This window comes from Lemur catta, chromosome 9 (assembly GCF_020740605.2).
Source record: "Lemur catta isolate mLemCat1 chromosome 9, mLemCat1.pri, whole genome shotgun sequence".
NCBI classification, from domain to species: domain Eukaryota; kingdom Metazoa; phylum Chordata; class Mammalia; order Primates; family Lemuridae; genus Lemur; species Lemur catta.
Window position 1 is genome coordinate 58,424,825 of NC_059136.1, and position 25,553 is coordinate 58,450,377.

The 25,553-nt window shown below is 33.6% G+C and overlaps 1 protein-coding gene across 1 annotated transcript in view; it reads right to left on the minus strand.

The window, feature by feature from the left end:
* The window catches only part of VPS13B (vacuolar protein sorting 13 homolog B), a 752,846-nt gene that overhangs the window by 175,656 nt on the left and 551,637 nt on the right, over positions 1–25,553 (minus strand). Inside the window, exon 35 of the mRNA XM_045560402.1 lies at positions 18,602–18,739. Coding sequence (XP_045416358.1) covers positions 18,602–18,739 — 138 coding nt within the window. The remainder of the gene's footprint in view (positions 1–18,601; positions 18,740–25,553) is intronic.

The window sequence follows — 25,553 nt, forward strand, 5'->3', positions numbered from 1 at the left end:
CCAGATCAATTTAATTTAAGATAAAGAGATTATCTAGTGGGCCTGATCTCATTTTATGAGTCCTTTAAAAGGCAAATGAAGGAGGCAAAAGGAGAAGTCAGAGAAATTTGATGTATGAGAAGGGCTCTATTATATGTCATTGCTGCTTTGGGGACAGTGGGGGAGGGGTTAATGTGAGAAGGAATGGGTGGCCTCTAGAGCTGAGGGCAACCCCTGGATAACAGCCAACAAGGAATTGGGGACCTCAGTCCTATGACCACAAGGAACTAGATTATGGAAATATATGGAATGAATCTGGAAGTAGATTCTTTCCAGGAACCTCCAGATTAAAGCCCAGCCCAACTGATACCTTGGATTTAGCCTTGTGAGACCCTGAGCAGAGAACTAGCTGAACCCACCTGGACTTACGACCTATATGATTGAGAGGTAATAAATCTGTGTTGCTGTAAGCCACTAAATTTGTTGCAATTTGTTATGCATCAATAGAAAACTAACACAAATTCCATGAGCACATTTACCCACATAACATTTCCAGTTTTTACTGCAAGCAAAATGAAGTCTGCTTGGAATATTTGCCTCAGTTTCTTTTATCTTTTCCCTCAAAGCAAAAATATCTAATGTCTTTAAAACATCTAATATATTCCTCACTTTGTTAGTTGCCTATGCTGTCTTTAAAAATTATTTCAGGGTTCTAGAAAAGCTAGAACCCTGTCTCTTCCACTGAATGCAGCTATAAAATCTTGGAGAGAATTCTGGTGGATTGGGGAACAAGAGTAGAATTCAAAATACCACCAAAATGGTGGTGAGTTTCTTATTTTTTCTCCCTTAACCCCTAACCTGGACTAAGTGTAGCCCCAAACCTAGAAGTAAGTATCATGCACATATAGAGGGAGTACAAGGAAAAGCCCACTATTTCTGGCTTCAAGGAGTGTGATGAGAACTCCTAATGCTCAGAGGAACTATGGAAATTCCCTGTTTTTTTCCTTTCTTTTCTTCATTGTCTTGTGTGCCAGAAAATAGGAGAGAATACTTCTCAATTTATTTTATGAGGCCATCATACTGGTACCAAAGCCAGACAAAGAGTATAAAAGAACTACGTACCAATATCCCTCAGGGACAGACATAAAAATCCTCCAAAAAAAAAAAATCAGCAAATCAAGTTCATCAGCACATAAAACTAATAATGTACTGCAACAAAACAGGGATTGTCCTAGGACTACAAGGTTGGGTCAATCAATGTAATGATATTAACAGTTTACAACAACAAAAAAGATAGTATTATTTGATGCAGAAAAAAATTTGAAAAATTCAATATCCATTCATGGTAAAAAATCTTAGCAAACAGTCAACAGAGGGGAACCTCCTTAACCTGATAAAGGCCATATATGAAAAATCTATAGGTTACATCATAATTAAGAAGGATTGAGTGCTTTTCTTCTAAACAAGGAGACAAAGCAAGGATGTCCATTCTCACTATTCATACACAACATAGCATTGGAAATCATAGCCAGTAAATAAGACAAGCAAAAGAAATAAAAGGTATACAAACTGAAAAAAAAAAAAGAAATAAAACAATGCCTATATGAAGACGACATGACTGTCCATGTATAAAACCCAATAGGAATCTATAGAGAAGCTCTTAGAATTAATAAATGAATTTGCCACAGTTTTAGAATACAAGATCACTACACAAAATCAACTGAATTTCTAGAAGTGAACAATGTGTAGTTGGAATAAAAACCTTAAAACAAAAAAAAAATAGCATGTATAGCTCTAATAAAAGAAATATTTAGGTCTAAATCTAAGCAAATATATACAGGATCTATATGCTGGAAACTACAAAATGCTGATAATAAATTTTAAAAGACCCAACCAAATGGACAGACATATCATACACATATCATATATTCATGAGCTAGAAAAGTCAATATAGTAAAGAAATCAATTCTCCCCAAATTGATCTATAGATTTAATATAATTCTAATAAAAATCTCAGAAGTATTTATTTTAGATACAGAGAAGCTGATTTTAAAATTTACACAGTAAAGCAAACATTTTTGAGAAAGAAGAATAACATTAGAGGACTCAAACTACATGATTTCAAGACTTGATATAAGCTACCATGATCAAGACAGTATAGTCTTGGAGAAGGAATATAAATATACATATCTGTGGAAGAGAACAGACAGTGCAGAAATAGAGAGTCCAAATAAATACTGTCAAATGATTTTTGAAATAGGTGCAAAGACAATTCAGTGGAGAAAAGTGGTCTATGAATGATGTTGGACATCTATATGTTAAAAAAAAAGTACCTTGAACTCAACTTCATATCTTATACAAAAATTAACTCAAAATGGATCATGGATTTAAATATATACAATTATAAAACTTTTTTTTTAGAGGAAAACATAGGAGAAAAATCTTCAAGTTCTGGAGTTAGGTAGAGTTAGGTAGAGTTCTTATAAGTATGATTCATCTTTAAAAATTTGTAATTTGGACTTCATCAAAATTAAAAACTTTTGCCCTGCAAAAGGAAGTGTTAAGAGAATGAAAAAAAAAGCTAAGCATTGGAAGAAAATATTTGTAAAACACATATCTGATAAAAGACTTGTATCTAAAAAAAAAAAGGAGTCTTAAAGCTCAGCAATAAGAAAAGAACCTAATTTTAAAATTGGCAAAAGACTTAGACACTTAATCAGAAAGGGTATATGAACAGTACCTAAGCATAGACTGTACGAAAATGTTCAATATCATTAGTCATTAGAGAAGTACAAATTAAAATGACAATGAGATACCTATTAGAATGGTTAAAATAAAAAATACTAACAATACAAAGTGCCGGAGAGGATACAGAGCTACCAGGACTCTCATATGTAGCTGCTGAGAGTGCTAAAAGATACAGCCACTCTGGAAAACATTTTAGCAGTTTCTTTTATGACTTGTAAGACTCAGCAATCCCACGTCTAGTTATTTTACTTTAGAGGAGTGAAAACTTAAGTTCACACAACTTACATACAAATGTGTAAAGTTGTTCTATTCATAATCACCACAATTGGAACCAGCTTAGTTGTCCTTCAATGGATGAATTGTTAAACTGTGGCATACCCACGTAATGGAATACTACTCAGCAACAAAAGAAAAAAGGACTACTGATACATGCAACAACTTAGATAAATCTCAAAGGCAGTATGTCAGTGAAAAAACCCTCTCTCAAAAGGTTACTTGCTATATAATTCTATTTGTATGACATTCTCAAAAAGGCAAAACAAACAAAAAAACCCTACAGTGATGGAGAACAATGTTTATCAGGGGTCAGGGTTTGGGGGAGGGTGTGACTATAAAGGAGTAGCAGGAAGGAGGTTTTGGGATGATTGAATTGTTCTATATCCTTGCTGTGGTTTAGATATGGTTTGTTTGTCCCCACCAAATCTCACATTGAAATATAATTCCCAGTGTGGCAGTGTTGCAAGGTGGGGCCTACTAGGGAGGTGTTCGGGTCATGGGGGCAGATCCCTCAAGAATAGATTAATGCCCTCCCTCAGGGGTGAGTTCTCACTCTATTAGTTCCCAGGAGAGCTAACTGTTAAAAAGAGCTTGGCACCTTGCCCTTCTCATTTCCTCTCTCAACATATGATCTCTGCACACACCAGCTTCCCTGTACCTTCTGCCATGAGTAGAAGCAACCTAAAGCCCTCAACAGATGCAAATGCCCAATCTTTAACTTTCCAGCCATCTGGAATTGTGAGCCCAATAAACCTTTTTTGCTTATAAATTACTCAGCCTCAGGAATTCCTCTGTAGCAACACGAGATGGACTAAGACAATTCTGACTGTAGTAGTGGCTATATGAACCTATACATGTGTTAAAATTCATGTAACTGTATACCAAAAGTTAATTTCATTGCATATCAATTAAAAAAATTATTAATTTAAGATTAGTTTAATGACTTTGTCATATGAGTGACAGAATACTTTTTCCGACTCCATTTCATTATTTTTACCCATATATGTATTTCTCAAAAAGCTAAAGGTCTTGAATGTGGCCATGGCTCTTATACATAGGGGAAGCTCATAAGTTTTTGTTTACTTTCCACTCTCCGCAGGCCCTCCAACAAAAAAGTATAACATTTATACTGAGCCCTTTAACTGTGGTATCAGGGTGGCCCTTCTGCAGAAGGTGAGAAATGGGAATGCTCTTCCTAAATGTTAGGAAAGCCATAGACCAGTCCTGATCTTACTAATTTCAAAGCTTGTGCAGATGAAAATTAGGAACTTTAATCGAACACCTAGAGTCAGTGCCAGTAAAACTCAAAAGCACGGGTCAATTTGGCATGATCGAAAGTAGTTTAATCAAGAGAATTAATATATTGTTACAAATAACTTTGCTCATAATAATTTTTAAAAGAAAATTCCTTTTTATCATTAGAGTTCAAATTATGATAATACAGAAAAAGAAATGTATACTAACCATTAACCATACTGGTGAATTTCAGCTGTGAATCTATTTGAGTTACATTATGGACCTTATTCTAGCAAATATAACTTCTCTGACTCGTCTGAAATCAAAAAGATCCATTTCCCAAGGCAACATAAAAGGACAACTTACAATATTTATTCAATACAAACATGATACCTCAAAGTGGAGCTGGCAAATACATAATTATTACAGTTGCCTGTCTTGTTTTATTTTGTAAGTCATAAATCTCGATCAGATCACCAGTGCACATATAACAATTAATCTGGACTCAAAATACCTTAGGAACAAGAAAATCTGAAGCAATATCTTGGATCTCCATATCTCATAGTTTGTCCTAAAAGTCTCAGTGTGGTTTTAAACTTTAATGACTTCACAAGTATAAATGTCACAGAATGATTTAAAAATCATTTAAAAGTTTAATTATTTAAATTTCTTATACATTTGTTTTGTGAGTTTAAACAGTGAATTTTTAATGTTAACTTTTGTGGTGCTGGTTACTAGATGACTCTTTCTCAGACCAGTGTTTTGGTAGAAGAGGGTTACTTATTCAGACACTCTGGACACTTGTTGTATTTTTCCTATAAGGTCATGTCAAAACTGCTATTTATGTATCAAAACTTCATTCTTTAGATGGTCTTAAATTTAGGATTACAAATGCTCACTGAGTAGCAGCTGATGAAATTTTTTAGAAAGTTTGAAAATCGAGCAGAGCTATTTATAGCTCTGGCTGCAATGTTAACTTTTAATGAGAAATAGTTATTTAAAACATTTAAATAATTCACTTTTCAAATTTTTTTCTGATATTTGTTTGTGTACAGTGTAACCGCTGCACCAGGGCCGTCCAGTGGGCCACAGAGTCCCTCACTCCAGCCCCCTCTATAAAGAGAGAGTGCTGAGCCATATTCCTTGGAAAACACATTCTGTTCTGTGTGTGAGGGAAGTCCCATTTGGACAAGTCAGATAGGACAAAAGGCCAAGAGCCAAAAAAGCAGTGTTTAAATGAGGCCATACTGTAATATTAGGTATTCCTTTCAAAAGTACCAGGGCCACCAAGAGACAAAAAGTACACACCAGAATGAGAAGCACCACAAATGAAATAGCTCCCTCTATTAATGCATAAAGTACATCAACATGTGTGTCTCTAGACTTTCACTTCCTTGAACTAGCTAGATACTTTTTTTTTTGGTAGAACATTAGTGCTTTCATTGGAAATATTTTCAGTCTCATAATGACAGGAAGGTTATTTTTACAAATGGGAAAAATTATGCAACAAAATTAGCATTTTTAAACATAAAAAAATAAAAACAAAAATCGAACAATCGACTTTTTTCTGTTTTTTTATACTTTTAAAAAATTGTTAAAAATATTAACCTCATTAAGATAAAAATATTGAAGAAATGGACTAGAAAAGTTTTATTTAACAGAGACACAGCAGGAGCTATATAGAATAATGTGATACAGGAACTGAAAATACAGCCTGATAAAGAACCAGGCAGAGATCATTAATGTAAATTTCATTCTAATTATTATTTATGTATAAGAGATTAGAATTCTTTCATACTTCTCATTGAACTTCAATAAATGGATTATTTTCAATGTTTTGATTTTAGGAATATGCAGTAATAGAGAATCTCTCAGCTGAGTCATCCTCTTCTCTGCCAGATCTATTTTCTCACCATCCCCAGAACATATTTTGTATCTTTAAGTTACCAAGTAAACTCATGCCTGTCAATTATTAGATTCTAATTACCTTTCAAAACTTTCTGAACAGCTACCAGGAAACAGGATAATAGAATGACTATTGAGTTAAAAGATTTGACAAATACAAATAAATTACACTTATTTTATGCTCCTATCACCCTAGAAGATGACCTAATAGTTAAAGGAAAAGAATCATATTGTAATAATGAAATCATAGAGCGAATTCAAGTCCCAGAGGTGATTCCCCTAAGTTTATGTTAATGCACACCTTGTGGGGGACCAAACATCAACTGAAAAAGTTTCCTGAAAAGTGTTCCAGCTCTTTTCTCATTTAAAATGTTCCAACTTTACTTGACCCATTAGTCATCATATTACTTACATTTATGATGTATTATGAAATCTATTACAAAAACCCAATGGATTCAATATGGCTTGTTATATTCAAATCATAACATTTCTGGAAAAAAAAACTTCTTTGTTAAGTGTTTCTTCCTTTGGAATTTTATTTGCAAAAGACAAAAATTTTTTTAGACAAGCAAGGCTTACTAGGAAAACATTCAGCGCACACAGAGGATGGCTATGTACAGACACAGGAATGATGATTTTATTCCACACCTTAGAGAGGTAAATGCAAAACACAAAATGAATACATCTATAATCAAGCTTGACTTTGTGGACTATAATAACTCGAGTGACAAATATTTTTATTACTAGGTCACTGTACATTTTTTTCTCTTATTTAGCAACTGAAATTCACATTTTTGTTACAGTGTCCAAGTAAAGGTATTCATGATGACAGTGGACTGTGGAGATGAAGTATTCACAGGTATTAGAGCTAGAAAACCAGGAAAATTGCCCGTGACAATGAGATCGTGTTTTCACTCAAAGTGTAAAGTGTAAAGACCTCAGTGGTAGCATACATGAGTGCTTTAATTAATGATGGTATACCAAGCAGAAGTGGGTATATGCTGTCTTATGTACTAAAAGCAGGCTCAGAGATATGGACTGACACAGGTCTTTGACTTAGGTAAGCCAGCAAAAGTTCATGATCCTTATTATTGGGATCTGGGCATCATCACTACTAGCAAAATTACTCAGGGACATATTTTTATGATTAATTATTGACTTGTTGACTTCATTGCCTCCCCAAAAATCACAACATAAAAGTTCTAATTATAGAGTAATTAAACTGGTTTTCTCTCAGCTAATGCCCCCACCATGGCAGCTGGCAGTACTCAGCAGTCAACAGCTAGTCTCCATGTAGTCTCAATCTCTCTTCTACATCTCTGCTGGTAAATGACTCAGGCCAAGAAACATACACTTCCCTATCATCTAAACCCAATCCAAATGGCATCTAGGAGTCCAATGTGACAAGGAAAAAACAGGTCTTTATTAAATCTAGTAATTCCACATCTTCTTTTATTGACACAGAACATGTTGAGAATCCCAAATTTGATTGGTTTGAAGAAGATGTGAAGGGTTTGACTAGATGATGAATGTCAATATTAAATCTTCTGGAATTTCATATACAAGATGAAGAGAGGTAACATCCAAAATTAGTCAAGATATAACTTCCTTGAATGTAGCTTAAGAAATATGAATACTTAAAACTATCTTGAAAATAAGAATAGATTTTATCTTGTCTAGAAATAAAGGATGTAATGTAGAATAGAGATTCAGTTTTCATTTGGTTCATTAATTCTATAAGGCCATAAAACAGGTAATATAAAAAGCCTTCATGATTCTATTTATACGTACATTACAAGGAACTTCCAGTTGTTAGTGTACATCTTTAATGTACTGTTTCATCAATACTAATTTAATTGCAATATACTCTAGATGAAGTTTTACGTTGTAAACTATCACTGTTCTCTTGGAAATTGAACTCTTTTTTTCTTTTTTTTTCCTCTGAGGCTTATCCTTACAGAGTCCAATGGTAGGCATTTCCCAACACCAATATTCATTCAACAGAGCACTAGATTAATTTAGCTAAATTGATTCCAAAGAGTAGAATGGCACTGACCTCAATTAATTCCAAAGTGCTTTTTATTTCTGCATATGTTGAATACTTTTTACAACTTAAAAAATGATCTGTTTTGAAGGCAAAATTACAAATCTTGAAATTAAAAAGGCAAAAATGTAAAGGAGCTAAAACTGTAAATCAAGTATGTGGAAAGTGAAGACTGGAAGCTAACTTGCACTGAATCCACAAAAACTTTTATACTCTTTTTGTAAATACTTAAACCCCCCTCCCCCAAAACTATGGATCAGAATAGCCACATTTGGAACACTTTTTGTTATTAGTCAATATTGTTAGATAGTTAGAACCTGTTCCTAAGCCTAAAAGTGGGCTTGATTCTGCAATAAATCCTTTATAACTACCTCAACATACAGAAAACTTTGTAAAAATAGACACTCCCTGAAGTCTTTTGTTCACACAGTCACACACTGATGCTTTGAGGTTCTAGTATCTAATATGGCCACAGTAGTTTTGATGACCAAAGTCAATTTTTCCCCATCTTTAGAAACCTACACAGGAACAACCAGATCAAACAGGTCTGAAGCTACTGTGTGTGAATGAACATTCCCTTTTGCGTTATACCTGAATACCATACATCTATTTTGGATTATACTGTATTTCTGTATTTACGCTTTAACTCATAGTAACCTCTCAAGTTATGGAATTGATTTGCATTGAACATAAACCGTAATTAAGAAGAAATAAATGGATGAAAAAAAGAGCTGTCTGCATGCAGAAAGTTGGAAAGTTAGAATTAGATGAAAACTGATAATGTTCTTTTTCTCTTCAACTTTAGCCTACTCCATGTTCTTAGAAAGATATCCTCCAATTACTATTATTCTCTTCTGTAGAGGAAAGAATCTCAACAAAATTAGACCACATAAAGAAATAAAAAAATCTAAGTAGGCCAGGTGCTGTGGCTCACACTGGTAATACCAGCACTTTGGGAGGCTGAGACAGGAAGAGTGCTTGAGGCTAGGAGTTTGAGATCTGTCTCAACATAGTGAGACGCCATCTCTACAAAAATAAAATAAAATTAGCTGGGCGTGGTGGTATATGCCTATAGTCCCAGCTATTTGGGAAGCTGAGCTGGGAGAATCACTTGAGTTAAGGATCACAGGAGTTAAAAAGGTTGCAGTGAGCTAAGATCATACCACTGCACGTCAGCCAGGTGAAGGAGCAAGACCTCATCTCTAAAATAAAATAAAATAAAATAAAATAAAATAAAATAAAATAAAATAAAATAAAATAAAATAAAATAAAATAAAATAAATTTTAAACATTTAAATAACTGCCACTCCACTAACTTCCCTTTGCAAGAGCTGGTACTGGTCCCCTATCACTTTGCCATCCCTACAACCAGTTTCTGTAACTCTTTGGGTCCTGTTACTTAGTCAAGTAGCTGAGAAGTGTAGTCCCTTATAGGCACCACTGTCAGCTAGACCTTTAAAGATTTAAAGTCCCTTCATTCTACAGTGCTAGAAAGTAAATAATATGGTTTATTGATTCTGTGGTGAAAAATTGTATAATTAAAATCAGATTGTTATTTGAACAAAATAAAAAAGCTTATTAAAAAATTAATTTGGGTCTGGGTATGGCGGCTCGCACCTGTAATCCTAGCACTTTTGGAGGATAAGGCAGGAGGATTGCTTGAGGCCAGGAGTTAGAGATCAGCCTGAGCAATAGCAAGGCCCCATCTCTACAAAAAACAAAAAAATTAGCTGGGTGTGGTGGCATGTGCCTGTAGTCCTAGCTACTCAGGAGGCTGAGGCAGGAGGATCCCTTGAGCCAAGCAGTTTGAGGTTGCAGTGAGCTATGATGATGCCACTGCACTCTTGCCTGGGCAACAGATTGCGACTCTGTCTCAAAAAACAAACAAACAAACAAAAAAATAAAGAATAGTCTGGCCTACCAAACACTTTAAAGAACTCATGCCAATGCTTCTCGAACTCTTCCAAAAACCTGAAGAGAACACTTGAAAACTCATTTTATAAGGCTAGCATTACCCTGATCCCCAAATCTGACAAAAATACAACAAAGAAAATGTCAGGTCAATACCCCTGAAGAAGATAAATGCAAAATTCTCAACAAAATTCTAGCAAACCAAATTCAACAGTACGTTAAAAAGATCACTCACCATGATCAAGTGAGATTCATCCCAGGCATGCAAGAATGGTTCAATATATGCAAATCAATAAACGTGACACATCATAACAGAATGAAGGACAAAAACCATATGATCATTTTGACAGATGAATGCAGAAAAAGCATTTGACAAAATTCAACAAGACTTCATGATAAAAACTCTCAACAAATTAGGTATAGGAATGTACCTCAACATAATAAAGGCCATATATGACAAACCCACAGCTAATATCATACAGAGCAGAAAAAGTTGAAAGCTTTTCCTCTAAGATCTAGAAGAAGATAAGGATGTCCATTCTTACCACTCTTATTCAACATAGTACTACTGGAAGTCTTAGGCAGAGCAATTACGCAAGAGAAAGAAATAAAAGGCATCCATTGTCCCTGTTTGCAGAGGACATGATCTTGCATACAAAAAAATTTAAAAGCTTTACCAAAAGACTGTTAGAACTAATAAATGAATTCACTAAAATCATAGGATTCAAATTCAACACATAAAAATCAGTAGTGTTTCTTTATACTAACAGTGAACTATCTGAAAAAGAAATCAAGAAAACAGGCTGGGTGCAGTGGCTCATGCCTGTAATCCCAGCACTTTGGGAGGGTGAGGCAGGAGAATAACAAGACCCTGTCTCTACAAAAAAATAAGAAAAATTAGCCAGGTGCTGGTGGTGGTGCATACTTGGAGTTCTAGCTACTACTCAGGAGGCTGAGGCATAAGGATTGCTTGAGAAGTTCAAGGCTGCAGTGAGCTATGGTGAGCCTGGGTAACAGAGTGAGACCCTGTTGACAAAAAAAAAAAAAAAAAGAAAGAAGGAAAAGAAATACTTAGGAATAAACTTAGGAGTAAATGAATATATTTAACCAAAGAAATGAAAGTGCTCTACACTGAAAACTATAAAATACTGATGAGAGAAATTAAAGAAATCATAAATAAATGGAAAGATATCCCATGTTCATGAATTGGAAGACTATTATTAAAATGTCTGTACTAGCCAAATGTCCATTCTATTTATCTACAGATTCAATGCAATTCCTATCAAAATACCAAGGACACGTTTCACAGAAATAGAAAAAATAATTCTCAAATTCATATGGAACCATAAAAGACCTTGAATAGCCAAAGTAAACTTTAGCAAAAGGAACAAAGCTAGAGACATCATGCTATCTGACTTCAAAATATACTACAAAGATATAGTAACCAAAGCAGAATAGTACTGGCATAAAAACAGACACACAGACCAATGGTACAGAATAGACAGCCCAGAAATAAATCCACATATTAATAGCCAATTGGTTTTCAACAAAGATGACAAGAACACACAATGGGGAAAGGAAAATCTCTTCAATAAATACTGTTGGGAAAATTGGACAGCCACCTGCAGAAGAATGAAATTAGACCCTTATCTTTCACCATGTAGAAAAATAAACTCAAAATGGATTGAAGACTTAAATGTAAGCCCCAAAACTATGAAACCACTAGAAGAAAACAGGGGAAAATCTTCACGACATTGGTCTAGGTAATAATTTTCTGGATGTGACATCAAAAGCACAGGCAACAAAAGCAAAAATTGACAAATGGTACTATAACAAGCTAACAAGCTTCTCCTAGCAAAGAAAACAACAGAATGAAGACACAATCTATAGAATGGGAGAAAATATCTGCAAACTATACATCTGATAAGAGGTTACTACCTAAAATACGTAAGAAACTCAAACAACTCAATACCAAGAAAACAACCCAACTAAAAAATGGCAAAAGACTTAAATAGACATTTTTCAAAAGAAGACATACAAATGGCCAACAGGTATATGAAAAAGTGCTTAACATAACTAGTCATCAAGGAAACACAAATCAAAACCATGAAATATCACCTTATTTCTGTTAGAATGGCTACTATCAAAAAGTGAAAAGATAGTAAGTATTGGAAAAGATTTAGAAAAAAGGGAACTCCTGCATACTGTTGGTAGGAATGTAAATTTGGATAACCATTATGGAAAACAGTATGGACAGTCCTCAATAAATTAAAAGTAGAGCTACCATATGATCCAGCAATACCACTACTGGGTACAGATCCAAAGGAAATGAAATCAGTATGTCAAAGAAATAGACGGAACTCCATGTTTACTGCAGTATAATTCACAATACCCAAGAGATAGAATCAACCTCAGTGTTCATCAACAGATGGATAAAGAAAATGTGATACATAAATACAATGGAATACTATTCAGCTTTAAAAAAAAATGGAATTCCTTCCATCTTCAACAACATGGATGAACCTGGAAGGCATTATTCTAAGTGAAATAAGCCAGACAAAAAAAGACAAATTAGCTGGGCATGGTGGCTCATGCATGTAATCCCAGCACTTTGGGAGGCTGAGGCAGGAGGACTGCTTGAGGCCTGGAGTTTGAGGCCAGCCTGACCAAGAATGAGACCCTGTCTCTACAAAAAAATAGAAAAATTAACCAGGAGTGGTGGTATGCACCTGTAGTCCTAGCAGTTTGGGAGGCTGAGGCAGGAAGATCACTTAAGCCCAGGAATTTTAAGTTGCAGTGAGCTATGATAACGCTAATGCACTCTAGCACAGGCAATAGAGTGAGACCATGTCTCAAAAAAAAGAAAAGAAAAAGACAAAGACAGATACTGCATGAGCTCATTTATATGAGGAATCTACAAAAGTCAAACTCATAAAAGCAGACATTAGAGTGGTGGTTGCCAGGGGCGGGGTGTGTGTGTGTGTTTGTGTGTGTGTGTGAGAAATAGGAAGTCAGAGAATACAAAGTTTCAGTTATTCAAAATGAATAAGCTCTAAGTGATCTAATGTACAGCGTTACAATTATAGTTAATAATACTGTATTATATACTTGAAATTTGCTAGAGTAGATCTTACATGTTTTACCACAAATAAAAACCTGTAACTATGTGAGGAATAGATATGTTAATTAGCTTGATTATGGTAATTATTTCACAATGATACACACATCAAAACATCACACTGTATACCTTAAATTTATATAATTTTTATTTGTCAATTATACCTCAATAAAGCTGGAAATAAATAAAAGTCCATTTGAAATTTGCAATAGAAAAAACATTTTTAACAAAAAAATCACAGTACTTATTCTTCATTTTCTACTCCAGAAAATGTCAAGAGACTATTTGTTTCATCTTTTTCAGATATCTTACTCCCCCCGAATCAGTCACCTTCATATGTCTGAATTAGCCTCCACTGAGTAATGAATTCAATAATAACAGAAAAGTAGAGTTCACCAAGAAAGGTAGAAATATTTCAAAAATACTTATATTTTATACTTAAAAGTTCTGCTTTATACTCATATAAATAAACCTATTTGAATGGTGTATTATGGTACCTGAGAACTCTTTTAATATTTCATAGCACTTAAGTACACACTTTCATTCAAATCAAAGAGGTTTGTGGAAATGCAATAGTTTAGGATGTTTACTAATTATTTTAAAGCAAAAATGAAATCATTGTAATCTCTAAATCACTAATTAATCCATAAAATATAAGAAGAAACTGCATTCAAAATAGGATTATAACTGATTCAAGTCAGAGTTTTTAAACAAAAATCAGAAAAACCAGAGATGAAACCAATCCAAAGTTAGAATGAAATCAGAAAAACTGAAAACCATATAGGTAAATTAATGAACAGGTTAAACAGGATGAGACTAAAGAAGTGATTTTATTAGGAGAAAGACATCAGTAGCTATGCGTTTCAAATATAGATACCATGTATATACTAAACTAAAAGAAATGTGAAATTGCATTCATAACTTTGTGTTTGATATAACCATGTTATTTAAATTATATGATGAACGTGGCATGCTAATCAATAATTTAAAATAAAATATAAATGACTTGGGAATGTTCTTCCAATTTGGTACTTCTGTTTTTTGTTGTCATTTAAATGTCATTTCATGGCTACAGTGACAGTGGTTCAAAAATTTGCCTGAAAAAGAAAAGTGAAAAAAATACCAGGAAGCTCAAATGTTTTTGCAAATGACCCTGAGTTAATTAGAAAAGTCTGCACCCTCACCAGTTCTTCTCACGTGTCAGCTCTCATTAAATTAAAAAAAAAAATCTCATTTCAAAGTTAAGAAATCTTATGGTTAACAAAACTTTTAAAATGGGATCAAGTGGGCACATTCCTACATTTCTGTATGATGTCACACCAAACACTTCACAGCTGAATTTGAATTTGCAAGAAGTATGAATGATTTTTCAATATAAGAAGTATCTGATCTAATGCTAGTTTTTTCTCTATAGGCTAACTGTGCTGGGAACAGGTGGCCCTGCTTTCAATTATGGAGGGCTAGCATGCCAGTGTGAGGCCTGGATTAGTTCACCTTCTCACGGGGAATTTTCCTCGGTTGGGAATGGATTTATTATGGCTTCACACATGGAATAGAGCTCATGTCAGCTGAGGGCAGTGACACATCATATGATTCAAATTAACCTGCTGTGGACTGTTCCACAGGGCTTAGATTGTGTATTAAAATGACGACATTTTAAAAACAGCTTGAAAGAAACCAGGATTGCTGAACTGCAATGGTTCCAATTTGTTCCAACTAATCTATCACCTGCTGGAGATATTATTCTAGTGGGTTTCTGGTAGCTGCTGTTTTCCAGGTTTCTCCAAGCCACTGACCTTGCTAATGGGTACAATTGCTACCTCTGAAGGAAAAAGGTGGGGGTTGGAAAGCTTTGAAGGAGGTTTTTGATGTAGAAGTTGGGACCTACCATTTGCTCTAAGGTACTATTACGCGAACAGAGGGAATAAGGGAATACTCAAGAACTCTGAATTATTTTTCCAAAAACAAATGAGAAAGAGCAACATTTGTATCACCTTGTTTAGTGAAAATAATCCCTGAAAAATAAATCTGAAAGGCTAAATTCAAAAGTTGTGAATGATAACACAATAACATTACATAAAAATTAGAAGTATTATTTTTAATGCTTATATTATTATTTGTAATGCTCATTTTTATTTTTCAAGGAATGGGAATGGTAATGGGAAACATTATAAAGCTGAAGTTTGTTTCCTCAGTCTCAGCATAAATGATATTCCTCATAGTATCCTATTACCCAAAATGTGGAAAAAATATAATTTTTTTGAGTTGCCAAAAATCTATAAAATAATACATTCACATGGCAAAAGATGTTTTAATGTGTCCTGTTATTCTCATTTAATTAGTGGTGTACAAGTCTTACTCTTTGCTATAGCTTTTTGATTTCTAAATTAATATAACTTGGCAATCTCACTGTGTAGCGAGAGAATATACTCACTCTATGGAATAACATCTACTTACTTACTTTAAATGACAATTGATCACAGTAAGAAAATTTTTGTCTAAGATAACAAATTCTATAGCAGTTCCACGCTGTTAGGTTATTGTTTTAACAGAAATTCCATACAGTTGATATATTATTCAAACTAAACTTCCCTCAAATAAAAAGAAAATAAAAGTACCTTTGGTTAAAATGTTTTAGAATTCATTTATTTGATATTACATTTGATTTTTCATAATAAAAGCAACATTCTAAAAACCAGTCATCTTTCTTTGTTATCATTCCCTTCTCCTGTGCCCCCAAATATCTGCAGTTCGAACTTCAAAAACTGTGACTAATGGCTTTCAAAAATTCATATATGATAAAACTATCATATATATAATTTTTTTTTTTTTTTTTTTTTTTTTTTGAGACAGAGTCTCACTTTGTTGCCTGGGCTAGAATGAGTGCCGTGGCATCAGCCTAGCTCACAGCAACCTCAAACTCCTGGGCTTAAGCGATCCTACTGCCTCAGTCTCCCGAGTAGCTGGGACTACATGCATGCGCCACATGCCCGGCTAATTTTTTTCTATATATATTTTAGTTGGCCAGATAATTTCTTTCTATTTTTAGTAGAGACGGGGTCTCGCTCTTGCTCAGGCTGGTCTTGAACTCCTGATCTCAAGCGATCCACCCGCCTCGGCCTCCCAGAGTGCTAGGATTACAGGCGTGAGCCACCACGCCTGGCCTATAATTTTTAAAAAGAATTTTATTCAGAGTCATATAAAACTTACTACAAAAAGTATAGTACCTAGACAAATAGCATCCACTTCTCCTGGGAGCTTGTTAGACATGTAGACTTTCAAGCCCTACCTTCTAGAATTATTAAATCACTATTTGCATTTTAACAAACTCCCCAGGAAGTCTTCAAATGCAGACTCAAGTTAAAGAATCATTGCTATAAAATAACTATTTCAATTCATTTACTTTAAAGTTCAAATCTCCAAATGTATTATCACTATTATCATATGGACATAAAATCAAAAATGGTATGTGTCTAATTTCCAGTTTTAAAAGAACCTTAAGAAATACAAAAGTACAACTACTTAAAAATCATATTTCTACCACATAGTCACATTAAATGCTAGGATTAAAAATACCCAATTTCTCATTCATTCATTGGCATTTCTCTTTTAAAATTCAGTTTATTTAGTTGCCTTGAAAATATGGTACACAATTTACCATCAACTAGCAAATCCTAACCCTTTTACAAACAAATCAATCAAATGTAAACCATAAGAGAACTTTCTAGCCAAAGTGAGCGAAAATGCCTAAAAACAAAAGAAACCTCAAACTAAAACTGAAAAATAAGAGGTAAATCCAAGTTTCCTTGTCACACCTCCATGAACTAATCATATGTTCTTACCCTATTCTATCATGTTCAGACTCTCACAAATGAACAACTCTGCAATCAGGGAAGTGCCCTGCAACTGATGTAATAAGAAAACACTGTATCATACTGTAAATGGCAAATGTTTTTCTTTTTTCTTGGTGTACATAGAATGTTTTTTCTTACAATCGATGGTGGCTTGGATTTAATGAAAGATGGTACCTCACACTCACTAATGAAATACTAGGACTCACACTTCTCTAATCCATCTATGAACTCATTCCAAAGGCTTCTTTCAACGCTTGAATGACTCCTTTATTCTTCATCATCAGTTTCTTGTTTTCCTTCAAGTCTTTAAAACCTTATCTAGATATTTGTCATGATTAGAAGTAGTTCTTCATACTTCTACACATTTATAATCCCAGCACTGGAGAAATACACTGAAGAACTGAGTCCCAGTGAAAGTTAAAAGGCTCAGCTTACTCCAGACATGACTAGTCTTCTCCATCGGTAGTTACGGGTCATAAGTGCATTGGCATGCCACAACACACATACTCAACGAGGTCTACATATGGATATTTTCCCTTCATTAAATTCATGCCTTGCAGAGTATTGCTAGAGATCCTAAAACAGTACAACATTGTTTTAAATTCTTAATGAAGAAACTAATGTTTAATGACTAACATTACGAAGCACTGTAAGTATAAAACAAAAGGAAAACTGAAATATATTAATAGTAATTTCTGTTAAATAATATCTAAGATCACACTCAGGTGAGGGAAGAATAACGGGATGAAGGAAGAAGAAAAAGAGCAGGAAAAAGGAGGAGGAGAAGGAAGATAAGAAGAAGAGAGGAAAAATCCTTAGTTGTGCTAAAAGCAGCATAGTACAGAAGTTAAGATCTACTCTTCAGGATCATAAAGACCTAAGTTTGAATGGCTCCTCTGTATTAAGACCTTAGGCAATTTACTTTACTTTTCTAAGTCTTAGCTTCCTTATTCATAACATAAGGATAAATACAGTGCCTACTCCTTGGGTTTATATTAGTATGTAAAGTGCTTAGTGCCTGAGACATAATAAGCACTCAATAGATTTTGACATATGTATCAATCTAAAACTGAATACTATGTCTGAAGCACTTTCCTAAGCATTTAAGATAGGTCTACTTAACCACTGAATCTAATCTATTTTATGTAAGTATAGCATGTGTCCTATCCTATCCATCTGTCCATTTTATTCTCTTCATATACAGGTAAGAAAACTAAGGTATAGAAGATTAGATCAGATATCTAAGATCATACAATTAAAAGAAAAGACAGTAATAAAATATTGGGACTTTGCTTTCCAGTCAACTATTCTTTAATTGATAACTACTTTTGTCAGGCTAATGATAATTTTTAATGCATATTTATATTTGCCTTTTGATCTCTAGAATGGGCAGCCTGAAAAAAAGTATACTTCTGATAAACAAATGAACTATTCATTTTTTGCAAGAAATGTCAACATTACTAACAGATCCTACATACATGTTAATATATTCACATGAAAAAAATGTACACACACTTACGACATTCTTACCTGGTCCATTAAGAAAGTCTTTAATTTGTAGTGTTACAAGGGAAGGTGGAATCCCACTTTTGCTGTCTATTTCTCCAGGCACTGTCTGCAGCCAAACAGTGCAGTAATCCAGGACTTCAGGCAGAGTCTTCCCAGGATCTAAAGTGACAAAATTGGAATTAAAGACATCAATTACATCACAGACATGTCATTTTGGAGTATGAGTTTGAGTTGATAAATGAGAGGAAAAAATGGTTAAATAATTATATGCAACCTTTATTGTTTCATTTGTTTCTACACATCCACGACACATATACTTGTATCAAAAAAGATGAACTATCTCTGTACAAGGTGAGATGACAAAACCATGTTTTTCACAACCAGGCCAAAGAGAAAAAAAAAATCTCAAATCTTATGTCATCTTTGAGTGAAGGCAAAGCTTAACAGTTTAATAGCTGGATATTTTTTAAAATGTGCTGTTGGAAACAAATTTTAAATAAAGATCAATCTTGTCATCTTACAAAAAGGTATATACATGTTCAAAGATACAGTGGATTACTACTACTTATGGCTATTTGATCTATTTCAGAGTTTCACTGACATTACAGTCACTTTTTACTGCTGGGCCTTTGAAGTTAACTTCAGTAGCTTTCCTATAACTTTTAATGATAAAAATTGGTCAATCTTTTAATAGTCCCAATTATGATGAAAACTTGAGCTTTTTCTGTTTTGACTTTTTAATGTTTAATACTTTTTTTTTTTTTACCTTTTATGGTTAATATTTGTATTTTTTAAAAAGTATTTTTGGCTATTGGTGATGGCAAACTGAATTTGCTTTTTAATGCTTAGAAATCCACTGTTTTTATTGAAATAGCTTTTTAAATAAAAACAACTGTTGTATCTTGGCATACAGTGTAGTAAGCTTTTTAAAAACTTCTAAATATTCAGTTTTTCTTTAGTTTCATGATTGTTTTACTCTGTTTTAATGGCCTCTGAATGTCAATTTTATAGAGATGTTCTTGCCATAGAGTCCATATATTCCATTTTCAGTCTATTTGAAATGTGTTATTAAAGTGTTATTTATTTTGGGTTTTATTGACTGGATGGCTTTCAGGAATAGCATTTACATATAGTGTATTATATTCAACATATGGTTATTTAGTATTACTGTCATATGTGAAGTGGGCATATAAATTCTGCCTTGGAATTTGTATTTCTTGACCTTATCATGTGATCCTTATGAAATTTGGCACATATGAACCTTATGTGATTTCAAAGAAAATACTGAAAGCAATTGATCGTGACATTAGATCTACATGGTAAAGATCAAACACTAGGCTAGTGCATTCTTCTCTTTTTATACGATCAGTGAATTTAAAGCAGTGAGAATATGCATAGTAGATCCATTACATAGTAACATTATACTATTCTCTTTTAAATATAATAGTTAAGTCTGGTGAAAGGATGACAAAAGTCTGTTGCTGATAGGAGGTATAATCAGTTTGTAGGAGCCACATAACCTGCCAGGATCTGAGTATCTATTTCTAGGGTCTCACCTATGTAACTGTCATCAAAAGTAGTTATTATCAAGTAAGTGGTACTGTGCTAGATCTATATAAAGAGACATAATTCTTCATTTTGAAGAGAATACAATTGAAAGAGAGAGAGAAAACACAGATATAAGCATTATTTATATTGCTTTAATTCGTCTCTGTTCATTATGTTATTTACAAAATAAGTAATGAACAGAGATGAATTAAATTGATGTAGAAATATTAACATGATGCATAAAAAACTGGTAAGCAAAACAGGATAATACGTAAAACAAGTTATAGGAACTGCATATTCAAACTTGTATGGTGTTGGAAGAATTGTTATCCTTGTGGCATTTAAAATACACAATCTATTTTCTACATTTTTCTAGGGATAAGGATTCCAAGTAACAGAATAATGTATACTGAGGTAATGAAAGTACATTAACTATCATATTGTACGTTAACAACAGTAACAATAAAACATCAAAACTAAAAAACATAACAAAAGACTGACATACATAACCATATAAAACTTTTGACACAGAACATGATGAGTAAAAAGTCAAATAACAAAAAAGATGAAATTGCAACATATGTGACAGAGACAGAAGAAGGATACCATTAATACACAAAGAATTCACACAATCAACATAGACACCAATAAAAAAAATTACCGAAGGATAGAATAAGCAATTAATAAATGAAGAAATAAAGCAATTAACAAAAAATAAATGGCATATAAACATTTAATAATATGAGCATTAAAAGCTACTAAATCTTAGCAATAATCAAATAAACAATTTTTCTTTAAATAAGGAAGAGTTTTTCACCTACCAGATAGGCTAAGACTAAAAAAAGATAATGCTTGTGGTTCTTGATGAGAGGTCCACTCTCATCTAATAGTGGCAGGCCTTTCTGGAGGGCAATCTTATAATACATAACAAACTTTAAATGTGTATATCATTTGGTCTAGCAAATTAACTTGTAAGAATTTAATCCAAAGAAGAAATCAGGTAAGTGTGTAAAACATACACACACTCAATTGGAGAATTGTTTATCATAGCAAAAAAAGAAAAAAAAAAAGAAAACAACCCCGATGTCCATTAACAGATTAATGTTCAAATAAATAATGGTAATCCATATAATTGTGTAAGAGAATCAATAAAATCTATATGTACTGACATAATAAGACAGCCATTTTATATTGTTAATAGGAAAAAAAACCCAAGCAGGTTAAGCATTTTCATTCACCAGCTATTCAGGATTTCTCTTGTACCAAGTATTTATTTACACATTTTTCTATAGGGTTCTTTTTCTTACTGATTTGTAGATCTTCATATATTCTGAGTATTAGTGTTTTATTTGTCATATCTAGCAAATGCTTTCTCATATTTTTAAAAAGAGGTTGTCTTTTAATTGTATCCTGATGCTTTTTGCATGCATCTTTTTTTTTTTTACAGATGTGGTACAAAAATCTATTAACTTTTACTTTATGAATTTATTTCTAGGTGATTATATATTTTCCTATAGTTTCTTAAAGTACATTTAAGGTTCTGTTTTTACTTTTAGCTGTTGCATCCTTCTGGAGAGCACTGCTTTATGAAAAATGGGAAAAATCTGCTCAGCTTCATTCTTAATCAGGGACATACAAATGAAAACAAGAAATACAATTTTTCATTCATCAGGTTATCATAAATTATAAAGGTTTATAATATCTTGTGTCGGGGAGAAGGAAAAGAAACGGATTCTCCCATGGATGGTGGATAAGAGTGTACATGCAGTATTTTTGCACTGGCAGGGGAGAAGGCTGACAGTCAGTGTCCATCTAAATTCTAAATGTCCATGTCCTTAGAATCAGAAAGGCATCTGTAGGACTTGATCTTAAAGAAATACTTAAGAATACATAGACAGACGTCCAAATAAGTTGACTGTAGCATCATTTGAAATATTACAAATTTGAAGAAAATAAAACTAAATATCCATTTATAGAGAAATGGCAAAATAAATTATGACTATACTATGAATATTGCATAGAATATTATGCTGCTGATAAAAAGAGTCAATCTCATGTACTGATATAGAAGAGCTTCAAATGGTATTGTTCAGTGAATAAAAAAAAGAAATAGGACACAAATTTAGCAAATTACAGTGTAAAAAACCTCTCTATATACACATACACACATACATATATAGACTTTTTTTTTAAGTACTAGAGGTTGATCATCTCTAGGATGATCCTAAATATATGCTGACATACGGACCTTTAAGTTATTCAGGACTGAAGACAAAATAGGACTATTTAACAAGCATTTGTAAAAAATTAAAATAAAGGGAAAAATAATAAGCATTTCAATGGATATTTGATGTCTTTGCCTCACCAAAGCATAAACTGGGGCGACAGCAAATCCTGATAATGTAAGTAACAGTTTTCCAGGTAAGTGAGGTAAGGTTTTGTGTAGGTGCCTCCTTTTTGAGTTGAAGTTAGAGGGCCTGGCCATCTGGCACCTAGCCTAGGAGCCTGCCCTGAAGCAATTACAGGGGGAGATGACTTAATGGGAGATAAAATAAACCAACTGGCAATAGTTGAAAGCAGAACAGAAATTAGAAATTAAAGCAACTGTAAAAGTCTAGGAAATATATCCAAGGAAGCCAAAATGGACTATTTCCCAACAAAGTATTAATACACCTGGTTTTAAAAGTATGCTTAAATTTACAGGTTTAATAAAACAGAAAAACTGAAATTAGGAACATCCAGAAAAACACAGGTTGCATGGTTGATGAATACTGAATGCATGACAGGGCTGGTGGCTCCTCTCCCAGTTTTGGCTAAAAACTCTACTTTGGATATGCCTGTAGTCATTGCGTTTAGATGAAGCAGCAGTAGCAGGGGAAGGGTATGTCAGAGTCACAGAGAAATGACTCAAGTTTGAAAAGTCACCCTTTTTAGTCCATTACACTCTAATGGCTAATGATGAGCGGCATGACTCTTACTCTTCCTGCACTGTCTTCAATTTAACATCTCCTTAATTCCATCATCAGATCTAGAAAATATGATTTATATTATACCAATTCTAAATTGCTCTGGATGCAAGGTAAGTGCCACCATTTCTTTGTGGATATCCAGGCATTTATTCATAAGCATTTCTCCCCCTGCTCTGCCATTCTGTACCTGCTCTGTACCTCGTAAGATGTGATGGGAAGGTCAAGAAGAAATGTCCTGGTTTGAAACCCAAGGCTGGCAGCCCACAGGAACAGGAAGAGGAGGGGATTAAAATGATGTTTGATCATCAGTGTCCACTGGCTCTTACTTTTAGAACCAAGTCTTCCATAACTTGCTAGAAGGAAGTGTGTTCTTTCTACTTAATGATGTTAACCAACAGATAATATGTGAAATATCATTCAGTGAACTTCTTTTAATTTATTTTCTGGGCTGTTCTATGGTGTTCTTGATCTCTTTCCCTTTTGGTTGTTTTCATGTTAAATTCTAATGTGAGTTTCAGATATTTTATTTTTATTTTTCTGACACTTAGGAGTCACATGTCATAGATACTTCACAGGACATTTGGTAAAAAAAAAACCATGTAGTCACATATCCAAGGAAGACTACTTCAATCCCACCTATAAACCTCTTCTCTGCTCTAACCAAAGTCTGTGTCATGTAACATTAAAGCCAATCGCCTTTAAATGATTCCCCCCACCCCCATTTTTCATTTGTTTTAAGTAAATGTTGATAATTAAAGTGGGTGTCACAAAGGCCAGGGCACTAATCTTTCCTCATGCCCCAAAATGAAGGTCTATTAAAGCTCTCCCTTCACTGCCAATAATTATAGAAGTCCCAACTTAGAGTTGAATAGTACTTCATATTTTCAAGGGATTTCATAAATATCTCATTTGAAATTCAGATTAAACCATTAAAGTACTAGATCAGATATTGTATTATATCTATTTTAGAGATAAGAAACTAAAGCACCAAGAAATTCAGTTATTTGTCTCAAAGAGCTCTGGCATTAGAACCAAGATTAAAAGTCAAGTTTTCTGATTTCTATTCTAATACCTTTTCCAATATAAAATTAATTCCCCCCACTGGCTGGGTCATTTCTTATTTACCCTTCTTACCACCTTTCTCCCTGAGTGATGTACTACACTGCTTCTCATTTAAGAGATCTACCTACTTGCTGATTCCTGTAAAAGTAATAATTCCATTTCACATTACTGGCCAGCAAGACTAAATTTTCAGATAAATGCCCAAGTTGTGATCATTCTGACATTAAAGTCACAGGTTAATTCTAAGCCTTTCCAAGGACATTAATAAAACCTTTAATTCTAAAGAGACATGTAATTTAATCTTTTTCTTAAAGTCACAATAACTAAATGAAGTCAAGATATGATTTATGAGGTGTAAGAAGCTATTTTATGACTTTTCAACTGTTGGTTTATTCAAATGTCTTTGGCACATTTTCTGCAGTCCTATTCATGAGAGGGTAAAAAAGCCAATTACTATAACTAAAATTTTTCAAACTACATAATGGCCATAATTACACTGAAATGATGTGAATTTTTGGGGGGCCAATTACAACCACTATTTAAAAATAGAATTAAAGACATTAACAGTGTGACAAAAGAAACAACAATAATATTAACATTCATTGAGCATTGTGCCACACACTTAGCTAAGAACTTCACACATATTGTTTAATCCTCATAGGGACCCTAGGAGGTTGCTACCAGTATTATCTCCATATTATAGATAAGGAAACCAAGGTTTAGAGAGATTAAATAACTTGCCCAAGGTCATACAGCTGTAAGGAACAGAGCTGGGATTAGAACTCAGGACTAAAAAACTCTAAATCTAGAGCTCTCATTGGACTCTGTATTTCAAGTTTGACTCTTAATTGGACTTTAAGTTATACTTGCAGCATTTATAAAACTTCAAATTTCAGAGAGTGTCCCATACTAGTGATATCATTTCTTGGATGTTACACTGTCCTACACAGAAGTGTGTTAATAGCCACTTTTTCAGTATGATACACTCTAATATTAAACTTTAAGTTCTGTATTTTAGTCCAGCTGATGTCTGAAAAGTTATAATCAGGTAAATAAGTTGCAAGAGGGTAGAAGCAACCGTTTTCAATTGGTTTCTCTTTTAGTTCCTAGCACACATTTATGAGTAACAAGATACTGGACTAACTGTGTACTAAGGAAGTATGAGAGTTAGCTAAATTCCCTCAGAATGGTTCAACTCCTTCACAATTGACCAGATGGCACAGTCATTTCTTCAAAAACAAACAAAAAAGCCCCAAACAAACAAGAAGAAAAATGACTTTTTGAGGCTGCCTTGGGCTGCATAGTCAAGATATGAGGTAATTTCAAAGCTGGACTCCATTACCTTAAACAAAACAAATACCAATTTTTAAATATTTATAAACACAACTAATACG